Source organism: Acomys minous (genome assembly GCF_964271855.1).
Source record: "Acomys minous genome assembly, chromosome: 4".
Lineage (NCBI taxonomy): Eukaryota > Metazoa > Chordata > Mammalia > Rodentia > Muridae > Acomys > Acomys minous.
In genome coordinates, this window is record NC_140486.1 from 95,477,735 (window position 1) to 95,503,920 (window position 26,186).

At 45.0% G+C, this 26,186-nt stretch overlaps 1 protein-coding gene across 4 annotated transcripts in view; it reads left to right on the forward strand.

Moving 5' to 3' along the window:
* Nucleotides 1-6,990: 6,990 nt before the first annotated feature.
* The window catches only part of AP1S3 (adaptor related protein complex 1 subunit sigma 3), a 68,233-nt gene continuing 49,037 nt past the window's right edge, over nucleotides 6,991-26,186 (forward strand). Inside the window, exon 1 of one of the 4 annotated variants that reach the window (XM_084779486.1) lies at nucleotides 6,991-7,211. In XM_084779486.1, the coding sequence (XP_084635612.1) occupies nucleotides 7,209-7,211 (3 nt within the window). In that variant the 5' untranslated portion in view covers nucleotides 6,991-7,208. Of the gene's footprint in view, nucleotides 7,212-7,328; nucleotides 7,596-26,186 lie in introns of those variants that run through there. The other 3 variants (XM_084779485.1, XR_014778766.1, XM_084779487.1) reach the window with 3 other exon arrangements.

The window sequence follows — 26,186 nt, forward strand, 5'->3', positions numbered from 1 at the left end:
CCTGATTATTTCCCAACAAGTCCTGTTTGATGACTCCAGATGAGTCTCTATTTGAAGATTTCAAAGACTTGGTAAGAATTCATTAGGTTTCAGGACTAGCCCAAGACAGAGATAGCTATTTGCCTTTGGCTGTGGGGTGCCCTTTTTCTTTCCTAAAAACAGTCTGACACTTATGATGCGATAAAAGGCCACCAGTATGTAGGGACCAACTAGATTAAGACACTACCAAGCCTCTTATGCAAAGATAAACATAGCCATAGGGTTCTTGGGCTATTCCTTAGTGATGTCACATTCTTACTGGTCTGCAGTGTTTACACTAAAAACCATGGGCGATTGGATCACTCTCAGTGGTATGTATGAAGCTATGTTGGAAGGGAGAAGGCGTTGTCTACAGACAATGGACAAAGCTAACTTATGAGTAGCCCAGTCTTGGTTTTTCCCTGAAATGGATCCACCACAGAGAATGTGGTGGATGATGATCAACCTGTGACATTTGTCTTTCTGACTCTGCCACCTTCCTTGAGGACCTACGTAGTCCCCACTACAGCTCTAGTGCTGGGGTTTGCTTCCTTTTTTCTGTAAGCCCAGATTGCAGGGAAAGCATGCTGTAAATACACTCGTGTAAAAGAGAAAACAACTCAAGAGTTTGTGTACTGCCTTCCTTGTTGATTAGGGACAATATAAACATAACCCAGCTGAAATGAACCTCTGTAAGATGCTGTAAAGCTCTCTCCATCTGTCTCTGTCTCTGTTAGTCTCTGTTCATCTCTCTGTCTCTCTGTCTCTCCATCTCTCTGTCTCTCCATCTCTCTGTCTCTCTCTCTCTCTCTCACATATACACAAACATTCAAGTTTAGGCGTTACATTACACAACTATGCTACATCTCTGTCCCCCACTGATTACTAGGTGCTTCTCAAATCTTAAAAATACATCTACGCTTCCACCTGATAAACAGTAGTTTGAACAGTTTCTTCTTCCATTACGTGCCTATGCCCCGTGGCCAAATCCCTCCTCAAATTAACCTTCAAGCACAGCTTTGTTCCAGCCACACTGACCCCTAGCCCACTCCCTCACTCTTTGCATCCTTATCTCGGCTCAACGTCCTTCAGCCATATCCTGATTTGCTAATTACTCCACTGGCCTCTGTGTCCTTTGAAGACCCAAACCTACACTAGCAGCGTTGGAGTTGCCCACTCTCCCACCTCCCTGCATGTGACACGAAGGGGAAGGCGGGAGAAGGCCAGAGACCCAGCTGGAGCATGAGATGGCTTAGAGGTTTGGGCGGTAAGAGGGATTTTAGCAAATCTGGAAGGATTGGAGCAAAGAAGCAGCAGGGCCCAGTGTCTGCTGGAGAGTTGTGCTTCCTGGGTGGAGCAGGGAGCAGGTTAGGTGCAAGGAAATGAAGAGTGGGTGCTGCCCAGCAAGGATGGACGGGTGCAGAAGCGTCATGGAAGAGGGTTGATCAAAACGCAAGGGAGTCAGGGTAAGCTGAGACAGGACTATGGAGGGGGGGGGGGCAGAAAATTAGAGTGCCTGTTCAAAGTTAGGAGGCTAAGGAAGGTTCCCCCCACCCCCAAAGGTAAGAGGATTGTTGTGTGTTTGAACAATACTTAAAATAGGGGAAACGACGATTTAAAAATGGAAATAGCTGCGTTAGATCTTTGTGTGTGGGAGAGAGAAACACCGTGCTCAGTGGAGGACCCATGCAGATAGTTGTTTGTAATTGTGACAGGGATGGCACAAGAAAGATCTGGAGTGCGGCAGGGCTCTGTTTGGCGCTTGACGCTTCAGGGATGGGGAAGTGCTCTTTGGATTGCGTCTGCTTTCCCAAAAGAAGTGCAGAAGGAAGAATGCTGAGAAAATGCTGAAGCAGTCTTCAGGGGAGGGAGGAAACCAGAGTAGGGAAAGGAGAGAGGTTGTCGGAGAGCCTCAGGCCACTGAGCTTCCTGGGCAGGAACTTAAATAGGTCCCACCAGCACTGGGAACAAATTTCCTTAGTTATGAAGGCATAGATTCCAGGAATTACATAGCTTTTCCAGTTATAGTACTTGCCGGTAGCATTTATAAAACTGGGAATAATCTGTGTTGAGGTCTAAGGCCACAGAGATAACAAATTTTATTGCTCAGTTATTCAGAAATAGGTATGAAGAGTCCAAGAAAGGCCTGTTTTATAACCTTTAAATATTAGTTTGCAAACTGGAAATTGACCACAGGAAATTCTCACATGTAACAGTAAGTGAAAAAAAAATCCATTATAATTCCTTTTCCACAGCACCACAGCACTTTTCCATGGAAGTCACTTGGAACCCTTATCCAGAGTCCTGTATCTTTTCTCATCCACCATCCTTTTTGTCCCCTTACATTCAGCTTGTCGTGCTCCAGCAAACAAAATAATAAGTAATAGTCCTAAGACTCATTTTTTGCAGGTTTTCTATAACAAGAGCTTTTAAGGCCTCCTTTTGCTTAGTTTCTGGTTCTAGGCAGCAGATGATACATTTATGCCTCCAGGGAATCTTTTCTGGTCAGTTCTTGTCCAGAATCAATTTGGTAACAAGCCATATAGCAAAATTTAGTGTTTCTATCTCTGGTGAATTTTTCTTTCATATCTTGCATTGCTTTGCTTATTTCATCCAGCTCTGTGTATCCTCAGTCAGGAGCTTGTTTTCTATCTTTGATTTCTTTGAATATTCTTATAATTATTCTTTTGTATTCTGTGTTAAGGATTTCATTTAACTCACTCTCTAGGTGCCACTTTGTAGGATTAGTAATTTTTGGAGGAGTCTTTCTGTTTTCCACGTTTGCCATGGCATGTCAACATCTGCTGATATTTCTCCGGCACTCTGCTTATTCTAATACTCTTGAAGGTGGCTCCTTTGAGAAATGAACCCTTCCTCCCTTTTAACAGCAACAGCAAGACCAGCTTCCTCTTTCATAAATAACCTAACAGAAAGAAATGAATGTTCTTCTTCCACAGAAGCCCGCCCTGCTAGCATCCCAGGATTTAGTTTTGGTAGTTTGGCCTTCTTGACTCTGGGCATGTGCCTATTTATTTCTATAGGAAATCAAATTTCCGACTGACATAGATTGGGTCACCTGAGAACTATAAAGTTAATGTGTGCGTTGGGTCCCCAATCCCATACTAGGAATTGCAGGACGATGAGGGACTGGATCTTGGAAAAGGTAAACAGCAAGCGGATCATCAGGAAGGAATTTCTTTATTATGTGTCTACGTAGCTCCTGTGCCTTTCCTTTTAAAGTATTTGAGATAACTACATATTTATGTAAGCTATTATTTGTTGAATGTATGTTTTCTGCATCATGCTGACCACTCATCTTAAATTTTATCATCTGTCTATCTATCTATCTACTTACCTATCTACTATTTATCTCTATCATCTATTGTCTATCTATCAATTTATTGATCTGAGTGGTGGGACATGCACTTGTCATGGAAAGAGTGTGGTGGTCAGAAAGCAGCTTCCAAGTTTACTCTCTCCATCCATCATGGAGGTCATCAGTGTTCGCAGGAAGTTTCCTTACCCATTACGCCATCTTGCTGTCTCTATACACTCTCTATGAGAGAAAGACCATGTCTTCTTTCTCTACTTTTTTGTATCCAGTGTCTAGCAAAGTGTTTAGTGTAGAGTATATGTCCAATAAATGTTTCCTTAATAACTGTGACACTGAAAAATAAAACAGTGGAAAGTAAGGCAGTGCATATGGTAGGTGTTTCAGTCCACTTGTGATGCTATAACAAATGGCCCAAGACTATATAGTGGATAAAAAAATATAAGTGTTTATTTTTTCACAGTTGCAGAAGTACAGGGTCAAGATGCCAGTAGCTTTGGTGTCTGGTGAGGGCTCAGTATCTTTCCTAAGGTTAAGCCTTGAGTGCTTCTTACTGTGGAGGGGGCTGATGTGTTCACATATGATCAATGGGACAGAAGGTCAAAAGGGGCCTAATCTAATTCTCACCAGCTCTTCTATAAGGGCTGAGCCCTTATGATTTAATTATATCTCCAAGGATCCTTCTTCTTTTTTGTTGTTTTGTTTTGTTAATACAGGATCTTACTCTGTAGCCCAGGCTCACCTGATACTCAACATGTAGCCCAAGTAGGGCACTAATTTTGCTTGGGTTTAGCTTGAGCTCAGACAACCTCCAGAGTTCCCATGCCCTAGCCTGTATTGCTCTTCTTTTAATTCCTGGTTCTCTATCAAGGCCATCAACCGTCACCTTCACCTTATAGAAGATTCAAAGTCCTAGTAGCTAGAGATGCTCCACTGCTGAGATGAGACCCCAGTGAGGCCCATAAGGGGCTCTGGGGTTCACAATGTGTTGTATGAGCCTGAAGTCATTGTATTATACGTGTCAGTTTAGGTTGTTTCTGGGCATGCACATGGCATTGAACACCATGTCAGGACTTTAGACACCTTGATGTAGGAATTTCTATCCTGAGATAATGAAAGAAGCAGGGAGCATGCAGTAGACTAGCCCTGAGTTCACATTAAAGCCAAAGTCTGGGAAAATGTAAAAGTCAGCCTACTCAGTCCTCCCTTAAAGACCCCCATTAAGGCCAAAGCATGTACATTTCTAGGGGGTTCAGCTTGAACCAAGGACAGACAGATATCAGATCACTCTGTGTGTGGCAGGGACAGGAAAAACCTTCAAGAGTCCAACTTGACTCAAGGTCTCAGTCTGTGCTCCGACTCAAGGACAACTAGCTGTGTTTAAAATTTCCACTACCCCTCCCCAACTAAAAAAGTTCCTAAACGCCCCCTGTGACTGCTTCAACCAATCTTTCTCATAGGTCAGCTTGCCCCTCCACCCATTATCCAACCACCAAACGCCAAGACTTGTAACTCCCTGCTTGCAGCTTTTCTGCCCAAATGCCAACCAGTCTCATACTGTAAAAACTCATTTCTTTGTCTAAAACCTATAAAAGGCCTGTACCTCTGTTTCTCGGGGTCTGCAGCTTGAAAGAGCTGGACAGACCCCATCGCGATGACTCAATAAATTCCTATTCCTATGCATTTACATCGACAATGGACTCTGTCTCTTAGTAGAGACTCCAGGAATAGACTAGAGATCTCGCTAGAGGTCTCAGTCTTACACGTTCTCTTCTTTTTTGGCAGCCCAAACTACCCCACAGCCTGGGGTTTACTTGTGATCAAATAATCCTCTTCTATGTCCCTGCGGATGTAACAACAGGAGAGTCAAAGGATGGTTGAGAGCACATAGCAACTGGGAACCTGGGGCTGGAGGCGACTCATGAGGCCCTTTAGCTTGGTCTCTATGTTCCTCCCCTTCCCTCAGGATCTGTTTTGAACCTTCAGCAGGATATAGACCCCATCAGGGCACAGGAAAGCAAAGAGAACTCCTGCTGTGCTCCTGAATTCCTGTTACAAGTGTTGATTGTATTTCCCCCATGTCATGCCGAGTGAAGGAGGGGGAAGGGCGAGCGGGACGGGGGTGGGGTGGGGTGGGGGAGGGTGGAGGAGGGCGAGGAATATACGTGGGAGAAAAGGGAAGGAGAAAAAAAAATAATGTAATTATATTTTAATTTAAAATACCTCCCTGCCACTGCACTCCTGCCACAGAGGCTGTCTTTGGGGTCTGTCTAGGACAAGACTTTTCCTTCAGTTCTCTGGCTTCTCTGTCAGGACCTTCTATCATCTCGCCAGGGGGCAGTCTACCTGGTTTCTCGATAATTTACAGCAGCTAATCTGTGCCTTGTTAACACCCTCGGGGCTTCGCCGCAATTTATGTATCACCTACAGTCCCTGAGGAGACTGCGAGCACCAGCAGAAAGACAGCCTGTGAACCCTCAGCCAGCACCAGCACTCCTTCACTGGGCATGCGCGCGGGGGCGGGGGGAGGAATACAATCAACACTTGTAGCAGGAATTTGGGAGCACAGCTGGAGTTCTCTTTGCTTTCCTGTGCCTGGATGGGGTCTATATCCTGCAGAAGGTTCAAAGCGGATCCTGGGGGAGGACTTCCGTTCATCTGTGGGTCTAAGAGCTATCCAGACAAAGGTCAACCTTTTAAGGGTCACTGTCTCTCTTTAGGTCTATTCTCCCCAAATTAATCTGTGCTTAAAAAAAACCCTCTGCTTACAACTCTGAGACCTGGAGAGTCTTAACACCGGCAATTAATAACTCCCCTAATTGGTTATCCAACACCAAGTGGTCAGTCCTGAAACGTAGCAGCTTTCATTTAGACACGACCCACCCCGCACGTTCCCCCCCCCGGAACCCCCCACCTAAAGAAAAAGAAGTTATGATTACAAAAGAAAGTGCGGCGGGAGGAGGGGGAGGGCAAGCGGGGGGGGGGGCAGGAATATACATGGGAGAAAAGGGAAAGGGGAAAAATAATGTAATTATATTTAAATTTAAACAACTCAAACAAAACAAAAACAAAAACAACAGAGAACATGAGTTTCAGTACCCTAACATCTTAGAGAACTTTAAGTAGGGAGGGTATGATCTTGAATTGCAATTTTTGTTTTTAAGTAAAACAAAACTTGTGCCAACTTCTCTTAGGTGTAGGGCCAGGGTTTCTCTGTGTAGTCTTGGCTGTCCTGGATTCACTTTATTAAACCAGGCTGGCTTCGAACTCACAGTGATCTGCCTAGCCTCTGCCTCCCGAGTGCCGGGATTAAAGGCGTGCACTACCACGCCCGGCTTTTTTTCCAGGTGTAAAGGGAAACATCTCTGTCAGTCCGACCAACGCTTGCTCAACTCACGAATCACACAGCTAGCCCCACAACCAAGTAGGCAGACCCGGGACCAGGTGAGAAGCAAGGCGGATGCAGAAGGTGCGCGCGCAGGTGCAAGCGCCGCCCTGGGCGGGGCTAGCGGTGATGAGGGGCGGGGCGAGCTGTGTGGTCCTGTTAAGAAAGTACCTGGGACGAAGGAGGGAGTGAGAAAGGGAAAAAGGAGGAGCTGGAGTAGGAGGCCAGTGAAGAGGCAGAGCAGGAGTGATGCGGGAGGAGGAAACGGGGAGAAAGGTGTGTGGGAGGAGCAGAGGGGAGGGGCGGCCGGGCGCGGGGAGGAGTCTGCAAACTTTCAGTTCAAGGGCATTGTGGGAAGTAGCCATGGTCTGAGGCTTGAGTCTCACCTGTCAGCCGCCCGGGCTGCAACGCTCTCTTCTGGCCCTCGCATTCCGGGCGATCACCGCTGACAGGATCCGGGCGGCTGCGGTCACCATGGTGAGTGCAGTTAAGCGTCATGGTGGAGCTGGCCCGGGCGGTGCGCGCTCCGGGCGACACCTGCTGCTCCAGGGCCGGACATGCGGCAGGGAGGGGGGTGCGCTCCGAGCCTGGCTGCGGGTACCTCACGCGCGGGTGGCCGGGCTGCTCCAGACAGTGAAGGTGTTCCCCTGCCTGCGAGTCCCACGGACACCGGGTACCGCGGCTTCATTCATTTCAATCTCTTTGGTTGATCGCTTGGTCCGAGCCAGGCGCTGGGGATGTCGTGGGGGACCAGGTGCTTACTCTTAGGAAAGGATGCCTAGGGAAGGAGACTGATGGAATGCTGGACCAAAAATAAGATAACTTCCCAGAATGAGAACTCCGAAGCTTCAAGCAATCGGGGTGAGTGAGAGGCAACTTTTGATATGGTGGCCCTTTTTTTGAGGAGGTTACATTTGAACTCCGTGAGATCCTAGAAGAGGCGCTGCAGTTGGGGCGGTTAGCAACTGTGAAGGAGGGAAACGAAACCCCAGTTTGTGGCTGAAGGGGCAGGCAGGGGTACCAGGTAGCCCGTCTTCTATAACAAGCTAGAGGTTTGGTTTTTGTTTTGCTTGAGTTTTAACCAGAAAAGCGTCCTTATCTGCCCAACGTTTCATGAACCCTTTATCTGATGGTGAAGAATGGACTGGTGTGGTGTGCTGTGTGTGTGTGTCGGTGGGGACGTGGAGGGCGTGGATTGTGTCAAGATAAAAGCGATGCCTTTCTGCTGGGGCAGTTACTGGGTGGGCAGCTTGTCCCACTTCCCCAATTGCGCACACTTCCCAAATTCTCAGTGAGGTGACCTCTGGCAGGCACTCTCAGGACTCACCACAGATAGCAACACTGGGTGAGTTAAGAAAGGAGGTTGAGGAGACAGTAGTCTAGTCCCTAGGCACTCGGCCCGGAGGATGCCAGCGAGGTTCTTAGCGTGCCCAGTTTTGTTTGTTGAGGGTTCCTGGTAAATGCAGGGTGGTGCAAAAAAGGCACCAGTAAATAATGGAGTAGCTCTCTTCTTGGCTTGCTCAAGTTTCCCAAGGGACAAGGTGACAGTGTGTCCAGGCAGCCAGCTCATTTGCCTAATGAAGGTGGACTTGCCCCCACCCCCACCCGCACCCCCAGTTTCTATGGATCTCAAAGCTGCTGACTTCTGTAGGCATGGCAGCATCCGAGGGAAGGACCCCGTGTGTGTTCTAGACACCTTGGTGGAAGTTTGTTTTTCTTGTCCGTGTCAAGTGACCTTCCGAAATCCAGGAAGTTTTTCCTGCTTTCCCTCCAGCCCCTGCCCCCCTCCCCCCACGTAGGAAATACAGTCACTAGCACCTCTGGTAAGCTGGCTCCCCTCCCCTCCAAGATTTCACTCTAGCCTAGCAATCTCCCAAACAGTTAGTTGGTCATCTTTACCTGCAGCTGCTTGACCTCTGTGAGTCTGGCTTTGCTCACTTGTTTAGCAGGATAACAACTGTTTTAACTGATGTGGGAGGTTTTGATTTGTGGCCTCCATACTTTAAAGATTCCCCAGGACTTAGAGGTCTGAAAGATTAAGCCTACTTTTTTTTTTTTTTACTTATTTACTTATTTTGACCAAACTCATTTTTATAAGGATGCTAAGGTGTTGTTGTACCCCTTTAAATCAGCATTCTTTCAGGACTGTAGTAGAGTTTACGTGAGTCCAAGTGAGCTGAAATATTAATAACACAACAAACCAACCATCTTTTCTTGGGCCAAATTAGAGGGACTTTCCAAAGTCTAATAATGATGCTACTCTTTTCGCCAATTTTCTTCTTTTATCTTCTCTCAGCCCTCTCTTTATTTTCAATTGAATTAGTAAACACCTAAAGTTTACTTTTCCCCATTTTGTTTTCTAACTCAGTAAGTATCAATGGCATAACCTATGTAAACAACAACAGCAACATCTTTGGTGTTCACATTGTCACGGAGATGTCCCCCAGGACCGTGAACACACACACACACACACACACACACACACACACACACACACACACACTTTTAGGAACTCCACCCTTGTCTGTGCACAGCAGCATTTCAGCTCTCCTGCCCTGCTCTCTGGAGCAGAAGAAGATAAGCACCTGTTCTATTGCTCAAAAGCTCTTGCTGGTGACAGCCTGCGACACCTTCCTCATTCCTAGATCCTATCTCAAGAACCTTCATAAGATACTTTCGGAAAGTGGTCCATTCCATTCTGGGCTTCATGGCATGTGCCTTTGGGCTGCTTAGGCCTTTTGCACCTTGATCATGCTTTTTTGAGTCAACTGTACCTTCATCTTGCCTTTGTGTTAGAAACCTTTAGGGCTGGGCAGGGTGTCAAAAGCCTTTAATCCCAGCACTCAAGAGGTAGAGGCAGGTGGATCTCTCTGAGTTCAAGGCCAACAAAGTGAGTCCAGGGTAGCCAGGGCTCTGTTACACAGAGAAACCCTGTCTCAAAAAAAAAAAAAAAAAAAAAAAAGAATCTGACTTTGGAAAAAAAATGCTGAGCCTATTGATTGTACTTAAGAACACCCATTCCATTCCTGTATTTTTAGAATACTATCCACAGGAATTTACTAGTTCATGCTTGACCGAGTTGGTTGATGGAGGAAGAAGGATCTTGGTTATTGATGTTTTATTTTTCTTTAAAACAGCATGGGGCAGCTAGAGAGACACAGTTGAGGGGCTTTGGGCACACGTTTAGTTAAAAAAAAAATGCAAGTGGCCTTAGATTTATGAAGTCCTTGTAAAGAGTTGCCCTGCCTCTTACAGCCATCTAAAGATCATCACGGAGGAGTTATCCCTGTTGAAGAAACCCATAGGGAGGTCCCTTTGGAAATGCGGGCAGTTCTTTTGTAAACTCAGTTCATAGCGTTTGGTACTCTGTGGAGTGAGATAGATGTATAGTAACCTGTTCTGAGGTTTCTGTGTTTGGACTTTTTTTTTTTTTCAATCTTTTGGAGACCAAGCTTTCACTCCGTAATCTTGAGTAGCTTGGAACTTGGTGTGTAGACCATAGGGCTGGATCCATATTTGCCTCTTAAGCGTGGAGATTCCGGCTGGGTGTGTGCCACCACACACAACTTGTGATTTAGAGTGAACTTGATCACTCACTGGTGAAGCCATCTCTCCATCAGCCTGGTGTTCCTTTGAGGCAGCAAGAGAGGACCCGGGTCCAATTATATAAAGAACTTGCCCCTGTTTGTTCAGGGCATGGAGGTGGAGAACGCATGCTTGAATCTGTAGAGCTGCCTCATCCCTTCCCCTTGGTATAGCAATGTTACTGTCTGAGACTTAGATACATTGCAAGACATCTAGATACTTTGGCAGTTTTCAATTTCAGCTCAAGGAGAAGGGAATCCAGCGGAATAATGAGAGCTTTCCTCGCTGAGGCTTGGTCAGGGCTGTTGGCCTGCTCTTAGTGTGAGATGGTGGTGGTGGGGGCTTGGGAGGAGCAGGGAGAATGCCTTTTGGTGGGGTCTAGTTGTCCCAGGTGCTCTGCCCTCACGTCTCCCAACACTACCCCTGAGGCTAGTATCGCCCCCACCCCCACCATGCTGATGGCCACTTCTGAGCTCCCATCACTTCTTTTTCCCTTTTATGCTGCATATTGCATCTGTTTGCAGAGTTTGCACGGGGTTTTATTAGCAGAACTGGACAGAAACAGTTGGCGCAGTGTGTATTTGCCACCTTTCGTGGTCAGTGCCTGTTCTTCAGGGACTTATGAATTATGCCGTTATGAGCAAGGGTATAGCAGCAAAAACTGCCCCCTTTCTACACAACACACACACACACAGAGTCAAATTCCTTTAAGAGTCCCTTGAGACATACTTCTCCAGGTCCTCATGATTGCTTTTTCAGTTCTGTCTTTTTGTCACCATAAGCAGAACTTTTTCGAGAGATCAGAGGGCTTCCCCGTTGCTTTCTGCCTTGGTCTGGCCCTTGTCTTCCTCATGCAGTTGGTTCCCCTTTCTTCGTGAAGCACCCTAGCCATTTTCCCAGAAAACCCCTCTTAAACAAATCAAAGCTCTAAGATCCTATGACTTAAAAGAATGGGCCTTGTAGTTTACAGGAACTGGCTTTGCGTCACACTAGCCACCTACCAGCTATCTAAAGAGATATGTTTAGTATAAAGCTGCCTCTAGTGTCAGTTAGGAATTCCATCGTTGTGTGGGAAATGCTGCCGATGGCTCATGTTGGGAGTGGAATGCCTTTGGAAGCTGACCTGCAATAAACTGCCACTAAAGTGCACAGTCTGGAACATTCCTGACAGGTAGAGCTGGCTCTCAAAATTGCTCTCTCCACATAGTTGCTAAGAACTGCCTGGAGGAAAAAGATGGTCACTCACCAGTCACTCAGTGTAGTCGGGCATGGATTTAAGGCACATTTGGGCAAGAAGGAAGACATAAGAAGGTCGACCCGCGAATGACCTTGCTGGGTCTTATCGTCCAGGGTTTCGGCAGTGGAAATGACTGGTTTGTGTTGAAGCTCAGTAGACTCTCAAAGGCTAGGGGTGGCTTCCAAACTGAGGGTTTAAAAGAGGAACTAAGACCGGTTTGCAAACTGAGGTGTGCTTATCCTTAGAGAACAGTGGTTCTCACCCTTCCTGGTGCTGTGACCCCGTGTTGGGGTGACCCCACCCCCAACCATAAAATTATTTTTGTTGCTACTTCATAACTGTAATTTTGCTACTGTTATGAATCGTTAACATACATATCTGATATGCTAACCTCTATGAAAGAGCTGTCGAACCCCAGAAGAGCAGGAACCCCAGGCTGAAAGCCAGTGCTATAGGAGGTGGATGCCAAGGGTAACCAGGAGTCATTCTTAGCACATTGCTTAGACTTGGAAGAAAGTGTTTGTATGGAAACACAAGCATGAGTGAGAATGAGGCCATGACCCCTCCTTGCTGTGGTTGAGGAGCGAAGGGCTTAGTGTAGATATGAGGGGGAATTCAGCCAGTGCCATCCGGAAGGGTCCAGAGCAGAGCGAGAGAGAGAGAGAGTGAAATATATTAGACATGGCCAGTGGACTGAACCAGGTCATGAGAGGCGGGTGGGGTGAGAGAGGGAGAGAGGAGAGGGAGCAAAGAAGGGAGAAGAGCCGAGAGAAGAACCGAGAGAACGCATGGCTGAAGTAGCTGGGTGTTGTAGGAATCAGAAGCTGGGGAAAAGGAGGCTCACAGGCTGGAGCGGTTTAGGGTGGTGGCTGTGGCGATGTGTGTGTGTGTGTGTGTGTGTGTGTGTGTGTGTGTGTGTGTGTGTGTGTGTTAGGGTGGTGCTGGTGGACCCTATAACAGGTACTTGTGATACTGGGAGAGCCTGGCAGCCAGCCATTGTCTGCTTTGATATGTTAGTGGACACCCCAGTTAGCCATTTGGGACTTAACAGTGCACAGTTAGGCTCAAGATGCAAAATCCACACACACACACTTATAAAGTGCGGAGACAGAGGTGGTTCGTGGCCAGCTACTTAAGGCTAGGCCAGGTCTCATGAGGCTACCAGCTTTCACATTGTTTTAGGATAGGGACATATGAGAGACAGCGATGTAAGCTGGTGTTCTAGGGCAGCCCACTTTCTCAGGAAAGACTAGCTGATGATACTTTAGGTTTTGCAGACCTTAAAGTTTCTATCACTCATCTTTTCTTCTGCAAATCAGGGCAGGCAATAAAATGTTGTATACAATAATAGGTTGGGGAGGGGTGGCCGACTTTGCCTATAGGTTGTAGTTTCTTGACCTGTATTCATTTTATACCTGCATGTGTGCACATGTTCTATATATGTCTGCATGTAAGCCCTTGTGTGGAACTCTGGAGGTTAAAGGGTTGACAGCGGGCATTTTCCTGTATAGCTCTCTCTCCCTTCTTTTTTGAGACAGTCTGTCACTGAATTTAGAGCTTGCCATTTTGCCTAGACTGCCTGGCCGGTGAGTTCCTGGTAGCATTGGGGTTACAGGTGCATGCTATGGTACTTAGCGTTTACATGGATTTGGGGGATCTGAACTCAGGTCCTAATGCTCATATAATGAGCACTTTACCCACTAAGCCATCACTCCAGCTCCCAACTTTTGCTAATCCACTCATCTGTATATTGGATAAACGCATCAGGTATCAGCTCTGTGATAGACCGGGCCAGCTACCTAATTTATGGTTCCCAACACAGACCAAGAACACAAGGTTTCTTCCTCAAAACATGCTGAGAATTTGAAGACACCGATGGTAGGGAAGTAAACCTGGTGCCATCCATGTCTTTCCAAATGCAGGCCCTTGTGCAGTGACCTCATGTCCACAGAAGCCATCCCAGACTGAGGTTTCAGAGACTGACTTAGACAAACCAGGAACCCCCTGGCCTCACGGGGCTTATGCTCTTGGTAGGGTGGTCGCTAAGTATTGCCAATACTCAGATCAGCTCTGCACAAGAGGAGGGGTCTACTATTGTACGTGGGAGTGTTCTTTAGCTGATCTAGCTGTCATATGAGGGACATTCTGATGTTTCTAAGGCATGTGTGTGTGTGCGGAGACCTGCTGTGGTACTTGAAAGGGAATAGCATGGACTTTCCTGGATACTTCCTTCTTGGCCTGAAGGGGGTGGGGCCATTCTTCCATCTGGCCTAGCTGCCTCTTGACCTTTCCTTGAGCTGGTTCTGACTGGACAATGGTATCAGAAGCCATTTCCATCTCCTGGCATTTGACTTCAGACTGGTAGCTCTCTGCCAGTCAGGCCTCTTTGGTGAGCCCTGGGTGTGGGAAGCCAGGGCAGCACCACCCCTGCCTTGCTTGCCTTGTTGCCTGTAAATGGCATGATTTGCTAGCTTGGATACTCTGCATGTGTGAAATAAAGAGACTGTAAGGCATGGTTGTGACCACCTCTCTCCCAGCACTCAAGAGGCAGAGTCAGGCAGACTTCTGTGAGTTCTAGGCAAGCCAGGGCCACATACTGAGACCTAGTCTCATAAAATAGAATAAAATTAAAAGGAGACAAGGGCAATTGTGTCAAAACTGGAAAGTTCTAGAAGGTTATACATGACAGTGCTTGTTGTTGAAAATTGGTTCTAGGTGTGTGTGTGTGTGTGTGTGTGTGTGTGTGTGTGTGTGTGTTTTAAGTTTATTTTTCAGGTTTTTTTGAGCCTATCTCTGTATTTTTAATTGAAGACCTTACATTTTCTCAAATCTTAATCATCTTGTTAACTTTTTAGGCTAGCACGTGGTGCAGTAAGTTTCATCACAGCATCTCCAAGCATGTAAGTCATGGTGCGTGTCATTAGTTCTCTTCCTGGACTCTACAGCCAGCTCCTTTTCTTCTTCAGTTGGCCCCACTGTTTCCCCACTATGTGGAGTCCATTACCCTCTCTATTCTCACCTTTGTTAAGATTTCTTCTTTCATATACATAGAATCTTAAATATGAGCGAAAACATGGCAGCACTTGTCTTTCTGAGTTTGGCTTATTTTGTTTAACATAATATTTCAGATCCATTTTAGAATATTTATTTTTTAAATTGTATATTCTTTTATACACTTCCCCCTTTCTTATATGTAATTAATACATTTTACATTATATAGGAATCAGTTTAAAGTAATGTTACACTTTCAGAAAAGCACTATATTGTTTTTTTTCCTGTGCTTTTCCCTTTCTTTGGCTGGGCATGTCTGTAGCTGAGATGTAAGCAGAAGAGGCCCCATAAAATATATACATGCACACACACACATACATGTTCATATACACATGTACACATACATATATGTGGACACACACTTCTATCTGTTATCTACCCATTTGCTATCTGGTTTGATCTCTTGGCCAGACATGCAGGGCTCTTGCCTTCCCTATGAGAAGAGAGATCAAAAAAGGAGAGTGAAAAAAACCTCTTATCCTTCTTTTCTTCTTAGTAAGTCTAAGGAGACTTTGGTAATGAGGCATATGGTATTTCTCATCTGTTCTTAGGAATGAATCTGAAACACACGATGTTTGTCAGACCTGCTGGGATTGGCCTTTGTGTTCAGAAGACACAGAAGATTAGGTCTGTGTGGTGGTCCATGTCCATAATCCCAATACTGGGAAGGATGAGGCAGGAGGATTGCCAGTTAGAGGCCAGCCTGAGTTACAAAGGGAGACTGCAGCCCAAAAACAAAACAAAACAAAACAAATAATTCCATGAAAAAGTTTAAAAAAATAAAGAAGAGGGTGGGGGAGGGCAGCTGCTGGCTTGTCACATGGCTCAGCAGCTAACAGCCACTCAAGGGTGCAGACTTAAGTTTTCCTTCCCAGAACACACGTAAAAAGCTAGTGCGTAGTCAGTGCCCTGTAACCCCAGTGCTCATGGAGGCGATGTGAGAGGTGGACACAGGAGAATCCCCAGAAGTCTGTAGGACAACTAGCCTGGCACACAACAGAAAAACAGCAAAGAGACCGCACTTCAAAGTGAAAGGTGAGGAGCAACACCCAAGGTGTCCTCTGACCTTTACACACGTGCCATGGCATACAGGCTCACAATCGCACACAGTCATGCACACACACACACACATATATACACACACACATATATACACACACACATATAGATACATATGTACGCACACAAATACAAGCATGCATGCACACAAGCTCATAAGATTACAACACACACACACACACACACACACACACACACACACACACACATACACACACAGGGTCAGGTTATAGATTTAGATTATTGTCACTGATTTGCCTTGCTTCAGGTTTTCTGTCTACAGCTTAGCCTCTCCATCAATTCTCCCTTCCTCTTTCCCTCCACAGTCAGGGTGGCACATTTTGTTTTGTAGATAAAGCTATGAGAGGTGAATAAAATGGCTATGTTATTAAAGAGCATCAGAATTCCATCTGATAGAAAGGCATGCTGTTAGGAAAGCATTTCTGTATGTGCACACTTGGTTCCCTGTGGATGTGACATTTGGGGCATCTTGCCTGGCTCTTCATGACACTCTTACCTGGTCACTTCTAAAGGACGGTGTGGGCCCCATGTGGTAGAGCGCCTGATGCTGTGAGGTAGCTAGCTCTGATGCCATGCATCATCCCCGGTCTCAGCCTCCTTCTTCTCAGGGTCACCTGAGTGTTTGGTGAGATTCCCCAGCTGGAACAGTTGGTACAGTACTGGGTACCAGGAACACATTCCAAAAGTGTCAGATAGGGTTACTGTGAAGAGAGACAGGAAAACACTTTACAATGGCTTATAGGAAACTTAGTTGAGAGCCAGGGCGTGGTGGCGCAGCCCTTTAGTCTCGGCACTTGGGAGGCAGAGGCAGGCAAATCTCCGAGGTCAGGGCCAGCCTGGTCTATAGAAAGAGTTCCAGGATAGCCAGGGCTATACAGAGAAACCTTGTCTGGAAAAAAAGAAAGAAAGAAAGAAAGAAAGAGAAAAAGAAAGAAACTTAGTTGAATAAGTAACATAAAGAAGCCGTCAGAGGCTACAAAGGTGAAGTGGTGTGGAAAGGTATAAGGACATCGCAGTTTAAAAGAGCTGGTCAAAACTCGGCAGACTTTCTTTTTCTTCTCCATCCTTCTGTCCCTTTGTTCCTTCCCTCTTTGCCTGAAGTTAGGGCTTGTACGTGGCAGGCCAGTGCTTTGCCCCTGAGCCGTATCCCCAGCCTTTTTACTTTATATTTTGAAATACATCTCACTAAGTTGCCCGGGCAGACCTTGAACGTTTGATCCAGCCGCCTCTGTCTCCTTCATTATTGGGATGATAGGCTTGAGTCACTTGTCCTGACTCAGTTTCCACTCACATCCTTAGCTCCAAGTGCAGGGTGTGTAAATGCTGGCTTTCGAAACCCACTTGATCTCATGGTTTCAGCGTGTGAAGAATGCAGCCAGGCATGGTAGTGGCTCATACCTATAATCCAAGCATTTGCGAGACTGAAGCTGGGAGGATTGCCTTGTGTTCTGGGCTAGCCTGGACTAAAAGTGAGTAGTACCAGGTCAGCCAGGGATATGGAGGGAGACCCTGTCTCTAAAAAAATAAAACAGAAGAGTGCATATAGTATCCTCCACATTGGAAAGTCCCTGTAAAAGATAAGGTGAACGGGCACAGTCTCAAAATCTCTAACAGCGACCTTATAGCTTGCATTAGGTTGGCGGTGAACTTTCAGTGGTGGCATGGATATGACACTGCCCACCTCTTTTGTTCAAGGCTGAAGCATCTCTGTCAAGATACACATTTTTTGATGAGTGCCAGACAGGTTGAAGAAGGAATAAATTTATTTATTTTTCCTTTCTTTGGGCTGAAGGTAGAACCCAGGGCCCTGTATGCTGCTTGAGTGCTCCACTGGGCCACTTTTCCCCAGCGCTCGAAATCAAAGCTCTTAATACACATTTAAGTGGACATTACTTTGTAGAGTGGTTAGTTTAGCGTATTAGGTACGGTCTCTTGGACAAAGTTTTTAAAAACTCGCATTAAGAATAAGAAAATAAGAAAAAAAAATAAACTGGGTGCTGAAGAGATGACTCGGCTTTTGCAGAGGATGTGAGTTTAGTTCCTGGCAACCACATTGGGAAGCTTACAGCCACCTGTAGCTCCAGTTCTGTGGCGGATTTCACACCTCTAGCCCCTGCAGAAAAGCACTCGAGTCCACATACCATCCTCTCTCACTTGGACATGCCCCCTCCACAATTACAAAAAAAAATAAAGAAGGAAATATCAAATAATCGTTGCTAAGAAATAGGAAAAGGGTCTCAAATTATTCTTTTTTTGCTTTTCCAATTCAAGTTGTCCTGCAAATTTCCTCTAACTTTTGACTCCTATTTCCAGTGTCTTCTTTCTCCTTTCTTGAATGATTTGAAACAGGACAAATACAAAGACATTGGCTTTTCACAGAACTCTAGAGGAAATCTCATCAGAGCATGGGGAAAACAAACAAACAAACAAACAAACAAACAAAAAGAAAAAAGAAAGAAAGAAAAGAAAATAAAGGAAAAGAAAAGAAAAAGAAACTAAGCAGCAGGTGACATACTCAGGGCTGTTCACTCAGTCCAGGAGAGCTGGTAAGTGGAGAGCGGCTGCTTAGCGCACGTCAGGGAATTTTCCACTTGTCCATCTTCTGTCCTCAGCTGCTGCAGTTGCTAGGATGAGAGACACAGCTGTGAGACTGTCTCTACATTAGCAGAAGCTCATCCTGCTCAGGAGAAATTACTTACATGCACTGCTAAGCTAGATTACCACAGAGGTGAGAAGTCACCTCTGGAGTATGATTTTCATGTTTAATCATTACAGAGATTCCAGGAGGAGATGGGAAAGAAAGGCTTTGGGCTGACCCCTGACAGGTGAGGTGATCCTGCCTTCAGGTTGTTTGTGTTTTTCAGAAAAGAATGCATGTTTGAGAGGGTCTGCTATGTGGGTGAGAGGGGAATAGAATATAAAGAAGAGGAATCCTTATTAAGGAAAGGTAAATCCAGAAGAACCCGTAGAAGGAGCTGGGCATGTACCATGAGCATCTCTAATCCCAGCTTTTTTTAAAGGACAATGGGAGGTGGGGACAGAGGCTCACAAGACAGCTAGCTTCACATGGCAGCAGAAAACCAAGGAAACATGTTTCCAAACAAGGTGGAAGGTGAGGACCAACACCCAAGGTTCATCTCTGGCCTTCACATTCATGCTATAGCATGCATGCATGCATACTACCACATAAGCAAATACATACGTGCTTAGTGTATGTGTATGGTGTGTGTGTGTGTGTGTGTGTGTGTGTGTGTGTGTGTGTGTGTGTGTGTGTGTAGCCCTGAGTTCTATCTCTTCTGTTGTAAAAAGTGCTATCAATAAAAATAGACTTGAGTCTCCTTCTCCTATGTGGAGCAGCTTGAACATCACCCTAAACTGTGGCTATCTTTAAAGAAGGTAAAAGAAAAGTGTGGTCGGGGTCTTAAGACTTGTTGGTGTGGGCTGGTGGGGAGTGCATTTCAGACACAAAGGGGGCAGCTGAGCTGCGTAGTGAATTGGATTCTAGCAGGTTATGTCTTGGGACCTGCATGGAGGTTGATGGTGTCAACACGTGGGGTTGAGTGTGATAAACACTGACGTCTTTCCCTGAAAAATAAACAGTATTCCCATGTCCCTGGAAGTCTAGATCCTGAGGAAAAAGTGCAGCCATTTGGATGTTTAATGGGAGTAAAGTTTCAGAATTGAGTCTTCATGTTGTCGGTAAGGGATGCAAGCGATGTGACGATCCTGATTGGGTCAAGTACTAAACAGAGTCCTTACCTACAGTTTCACAACTTTTAATGGTAGAAATTATCTGGGAGGTTATACATAGAAGCATAGCTGTTATTGATTTGAGGCTCCAAAGGTGTGATGTTTGCTTTGTGTTTTACTAGGTGCACCGGACAACCACACCCGCAACTCAGACACACTTAAACTTATCTTTGCCTACAACCAATCTGAAAGAAAATTCAGGCATGAAATACATGCTGCATGGCTATATGTCAGTCAATCCAGGCCTATTGAATTCCAAACCATTAAACCTATTGAGCATAATAATAAAGTGAGATGTTTTGAAGCATTATGGGCTCCATATGAAAAACTTGGATTCTGTTGCTTTGTATAAACATTTGCAAACTACATTTATTCTGCATCAGTTGCAAGATGTTGTTTTAGGTCTAAGATTAAAACCTTTTTTAATTGTGAAGTAATGCCGGTAGTCTGATCTACTTGTAAATTGATATCACAAGTGCTTTTTAAGTCATGAGAGAGAGCAAATTATGACATAATTAGATTAGCTGACATCACACAAAACTTAACACTGTTACAACTTTTTTTTTGCCATAGATTAGTTCCAGGATCAAAACTCTGGTCTTTTAAAGATCATACTATCTCTCACCAAAGTTAAATTAAGACTTAAAAGTCTCCCAACATTTAAGTTTCATTTTTTCTGGGCTTATTTATTTATTTATTTATTTATTTATTTATTTATTTACTCTGTGTGTGTGTGTGTGTGTGTGTGTGTGTGTGTGTGTGACTTCATGTCCTCAGGCTTGGTAGACCATGTTGTTGTTACTCAGTGAACCATTTTTTCCAGCTTCTGAGTTATTTTATCAATATATATTAATATATAATATATAATTCATGAAAATACTTGTATTTTGTTAATAAGAATTGAGAGACCAGAATAGACGAATGCTGTGGTAATAATTACTGTGCTTGCAGCAAATGTCTGTAACACTAGTGCTTCTATAATGCACTTAACAAATTAAGAATTATGTCTTATTTCAGAGTCTTGAATATAGAAGCTAAAAATTTAGTAAAAGTAACCCAACCAGGTCGAGTGAGGACTCAAAGATCTTTTTTGTTGTTAACTATAGAAAACGGACATATTTTTTAACACTCTTGAAAGATTGATAATTAAATGCCAGCTTTACTGCCAACTGCTAAATTTAATTTTTGTGTGCCAATGACTTTATGGTTTATTCTGCAACTATACATTGCTAAAGTTAGGTTAGATTGCTGAATTTTGAAGTGGTTATTTAGAGTGTTTGGCAAAGGAGAGAAGTGAGAAAATACTTTCTATGGAGAAATGGAAAGAATGATCATTTCCATCAAAGGGGGCCTGACAACATCTGGAGCATCCTCCCAGAAAACACTTGGTGAGATATGAGTGCTTTACAGGTCTGACTGAAATACATGTATCATGTGATGAGGGCAGAACAGGACCCTGGAAGGAATCAAATAACGGAATTTGGGTGTGAGGCCTGCTGCACTATCAAGTAATTGGTCCTGGGATTGCTCTAGTGAAATTAAAATAGCATAAGGATACATGCCTATGATGAAAGCTTATGCAAATGGCCATTAGTTAATATCATCTTCAAGGAACCATAAGTTCTCAAGGTTTTGTAAGATTTAAAAAACAAACAAACCTGAAAACCCACAGGAAGATGAGGTGATGTACCTTATCTTCCTGCTGAGGCAGGAGGATCACTAATTCTAGGCCAACCTGTGATATATAGTAAAACTTTGTCTCAGTTAAAATAAAAAAAAAAGCCTACTACAATTTAAGGGTTATTTTTCTACAGAAATGGTTATGACTATTCACAAATCTACTGTATTTTCAGTTAGTCTACAAGCACCCCATTTCTTCCAGAGTGCCCTTAATTGTTGGTCATATTTTTTGTAGACCTAAAAGAGTTCAATCTTGGTTCCATAACTAAGCTTTCCAGAAGACTCTCTTAAACGCCAGTATATTTTTGCCCTCAGTGTGATACATGGCCTAGGCCTGTGCTCAGCATTATAGTGGCTGTGTGTTGGGTTGCTTCTTTGTGAATATAAACTGTCACGTGGAGCATGATGTTCACATTAGTTGTCTCACATGGTTGAGTCTCTGTGGGGGAAGAGTCTCCCTGAGGAGCCGGACAACAATCAAAACATCGTTTGGGGACAAATTACAGTTGAGTAGCAGTAATGGCAGGTGATTTCTAACTCACTGGTTGCATCTGTCTCCACTCTAGGTGACCCTGTCAACAACAGCTAAATTTACTGGCCACTGAGGGCACCTGTGGTGATTTGAATATGAATGGCCCCCATAGGCTCATATATCTGAATGCTTAGTTATCAGGGAGTGGAACTATTTGAGAACAGTACAAGGATCAAGGATTAAGAGGTGTGGCCTTGTTGGGTCAGGTGGTGGCCATATTGGAGGGAGTGTGCCATTGGGGATGGGCTTTGAGGTTTCAGAAGCCATCCCACGTCCAGCTTTTCTCTTTTGGCCTACTGATCAGGTGTATCTCTCAGTTACTTCTCCAGCGTCGTGCCTGCATGCTGGCCATGCTCCCTGCCACCATGCTACCTGCTGTGATGGACTGCTATCATAATGGACTAAGCCTCTGAAACTGTTAGCAAGCCCCAGTTAAATCCTTTCTTTTATAAGAGTTGCCATGGTCCCAAAACTTCAATCCAAAACTTAGCCTGCCTACAAGATGTGCAGGGATAAAGACAGAGCAGATAGAGCAGAGATTAAGGGAATGTCCAACCAATGCCTAGCCCAACCCAAGACCCACTCCATGGAAGAGAGCCAACCCCTGGCACTATTAATGACACTCTGCTATCCTTGCAGACAGGAGCCTGGCAGAGTTGTCTTCTGAGAGGCTTCACACAGCAGTTGTTTGAAATAGATGCTTACTCACAGCCAATCATTGGGTGAAGCATAGAGAGTCTAGTGGAAAAGTGGGGTTGTGGGAAAGGATAAAAGGACCTAGAAGTGACAAGAGCTCCGCAAGAAGACCAACAGAGCCAACTTCTCAGGGCCCAGAGGGTCCTGTGGAGTTTGAAGCACCAACCAAGGACCATACATGGACTGGACTTAGGTTCTTTACATAGATGTAGCCGATGGGCAGCTCAGTCTTCATGTGCATCCTCTAATAAGGGTAGCAGGGGCTATCTCTGACATGGACTCTGTTGCCTTCTTTATGGTCACTTTCCCCTGACAGGACTGCCTTGTCAGGCCACAGGGCAAGAGGATGAACTCAGCCCTAATACACTTGATGAGCTGGGGTGGGTGTGTAGGAGGGGACTCCCCTTTTCTGAGGAGTAGGGGAGAGGGGATGGGGGAAGGAAGGTGGGACTGGGAGGAGAGGAGGAAAGGGTCTATTACCGGGATGCAAAGTGAATAAATAAATAAATTAGAATAATAAAAAGAATTGCTGTGGTCATTATATCTCTTCACAGCAATAGAATAATGACTTTGCCAATACCTTTCCCCCTGGAGATGTGTTCATGGATGCTTCCAAGTTAGCCTGCTTTTCCAGCTACAAGCATTTCTGTCTTCCCATAGGCTTCAGTAGACTCCATCCCATAGCTACCTGTCTGGTGAGCATTCCAGCCATGTTTTATTGCACTGTTGCTTGAACTGGTTCTTGTACAGAAAGCTACTTACACTGCCTGTCACCTTTTTAAAATGCAATTATGAGATTATGTGAAATTGCCTGTGCCTTTTGTGACTAGTCTGGGGCACACTGAGGTCTGGGTTCTATATGTCTATATGACAATTACTGAAAGGCTTGTGTTGATTATCGGGAGCCCCTTTCACACCACACAGAGGTGAAGGCCACACTGGAGTGTTGGCAAGCATGAGTACTAGGATGGTGGGTTGCCCTCAGGTCACAGTTAGGTGTGTGGCATTGGACTGCTCTCTGTACTTTCTAGCTCAGGGAATGCACCTGCAACCACCTGTCCATACCCACCAGCTGTTCCTTGCTCTTGATTGTGGTGATTGCAACAGCTGTGGCTACAAATGACCTTTCTTCACTAAGCAGTGTTGTATGTTCATGGCCCAGAACCTGGTTTTTACTCAAAGAAGGATCTCCATTTTCTTGATTTATTTTTGTGAAAATGTGCAAAGTAGTGTTTGTTGGTCTTAGGGTGCGCAGTGTTGAATGGGGAGTCCATTCATTATCTGTCATAGAGGGTTGTCATCAAGTGTGTTACACTGCATTCCTTGCATTCTTCATTAAGCCAATGGCCCAAGGGTGATAGGGTTTACTCTGATAGCATTAAGCTGCATGGAATGCAGGGCTGTGTGTGGAGAAGAATGGCTCACAGGCTTGAGTTATTGCCTATGGAGTTAAAATTATTCAGGTTTTATAGAAAACGAGGACCTGCCAACCTCAAGTTTCTTAAAGGGTTCATGAGTTGGATTAGTTTTACAGACCTATGTGCGCACACACACCTCAGGAATCTATAGACATTCCATAAAGTTTGAAGAGCAACTGTTAGTTGGGAATTGGGTCACACTGTAAAGAACTATGCCTTCAGTGTGCCTGGACTTAGCTCAGTTCTTGTGCTTTTCTTGGATTGTTTCCAAAGTCAACCACTGATGGCTTCTGGAATTAGCACCTCTAGGCACTTTGTCTCAAAGTAGATGTGTTGCCAGTCTGTCAGTCTAGACTAAAACATCTGTGTCCTTAGTGTTATAGCAAGAGATAATGTAAAACAAGATTGTTAATGTTTATTTTAAAAAGTGATTAGGTTCTTAACCTTTACTGTCAGCTTAGACAACCTTAGGATTCTTGTGAATGCTGAGGGTCTCTCACTGAACCTGCATCAAGGCTGGCAGGCAAGAAGCCCCAGCACTCCTCCTGTCTATGCCTCCCCTCACTACAGCATTGCCATTAAAGATGCACCCACAGTCAACCCTGGCCTTATATGTTGATCTGGTGGATGCGAACTCAGGTCCTCATGCTTAAGCACCAAGCATTATAATCTGCTGAACTATCTCCCCACCCCTTGTGGTAATCTTTCTGTTTGATATAAAAGCCTCTTTTTGACTAATGACAACTAAGAATTTCTAGCTTTGGAAGACGAAAAATGTTTCAAAACTAGGGGATGTTCCCATGAAGAACTTAAGCTTGTCTCGTAGACAGAGCCCCAAGAGATGCTTTAAATTCTAAACTTTCAAGTACATTTGGTTTCCAAGCCAGGTGATGTTCAAGGAGTCAGGAGGCCAACCTTTGTATTGTGTTTCCTTATTAAAAACAGCACTGTGACCTAGACAGGATGGAGCAGAATGAGAGACAGACGACAGCCACCACCTACGGTTGACAAAGAAAAGCAAAGTGCGGGGCATGGCACCCAGTGAGGCCAGCAATGCACCATGACAGTGTCTCCCTAGCAGTTTTTCTCAGCCTTGTTAAGTGACCTCACTCCTCAAAGTCAGATAAGGCCAAGACCTCGTTCACTTGGAGAGACCAGGCCACTTCTATTGCTTGATGCCTTTGGTATGTGTGAAAAACGAGGAGTTCAGACAAGACTGTGCGTATTGTAGCGCACTCTAGAAGCTTCACTCTTAACGGATTGAAACATTCATCGTGCACAAAAGGCTGGGTAGTGCCTTTTTTAGATTTTAAAGAGATTTATAAAAACATGTAGCTCCTCCTCTGTGCATGCAGGAACTTGGGCTGGTGGTTTGACACACGCTTGTAATGTGCAGGTGTTCAGAGAGTCTCTGGGTTTTAGCATCATGGGGATTTCCTTATGAGGGTCAGGACAAAGCCACAGTTCTAAACCCAGGACCTTTAGATATGAGAGCTGCCTCTTCCTTCTCACTCCTTTTTTTTTTTTTAATCTTAAAGGAGCTATTTCTCATTCTCTGATTGTGCATGTGTGTTGCCCAGTACCTACCTGCTCTTAGGGTCCATATTTTGGAAAATGGTTTACAGAAGGTGTGGCGGGTTCTGTCTCACTGGATTTAGCGTAGCTCTATCCTCTAAACACCTCCAGTTGATAAGATAATCACAATTGGGGAATCTCCTGTCTCTCTGCCTGGCTGTACTTTTACTGTTTATAGTCAGATGGCCTTGGCTGGCTGGATTACTTTATCCACCTCATCTTAGTGACTGTTGTGGGGTATCCACCAGCAGAAATAGAAAGTCATTATTAGGACCCAGCCCTTCTCAGGGCGAGTCTTTAACCATTCAAACCCTGTTCTGGGTTGACACACTTCAGTAGACAAGAACAGTTAGCCAGAAGCAGAACTACAGAATCCCGAAAGCAGGGTTAGAACACTTAAGAGACTTTCCCAGAACCGTGGACTTTGATGGATTAGGCCTTTGTTTCCATTTTGGCTAGTGGTGCTGTCTACGTGCTGAGTTTTATGGCCTGAATGGTGCTTCCATCATGGAGTCAGTTGTGCTACGGTCTGGGGGCCTGTTACGGTTACCTCATTTTTGTTTCAGCACTGGTGATCAAAAGCAGGGCTTTGCGCCTGGTTGGCAAGCAGTTTCCTGTTGATGGTCATCCGTCCCCCACGTGTTTGTATTGGAGGTTAAAAAGTAAAAACCCAACACAAAGCCTGACAACTGAGTGGTATTCTGAATCACGTGCGATCAGATTGTTTGCTGTTGTCAGTAACCCCCTGTCCCCTCTCACATCTCCGTTTATTGTTGCTGTCTTTGGTCATACAGATAATAAAGTCAGAGGAAAAGCTACCCACTGACATACGGTGATGGGCACTCAGG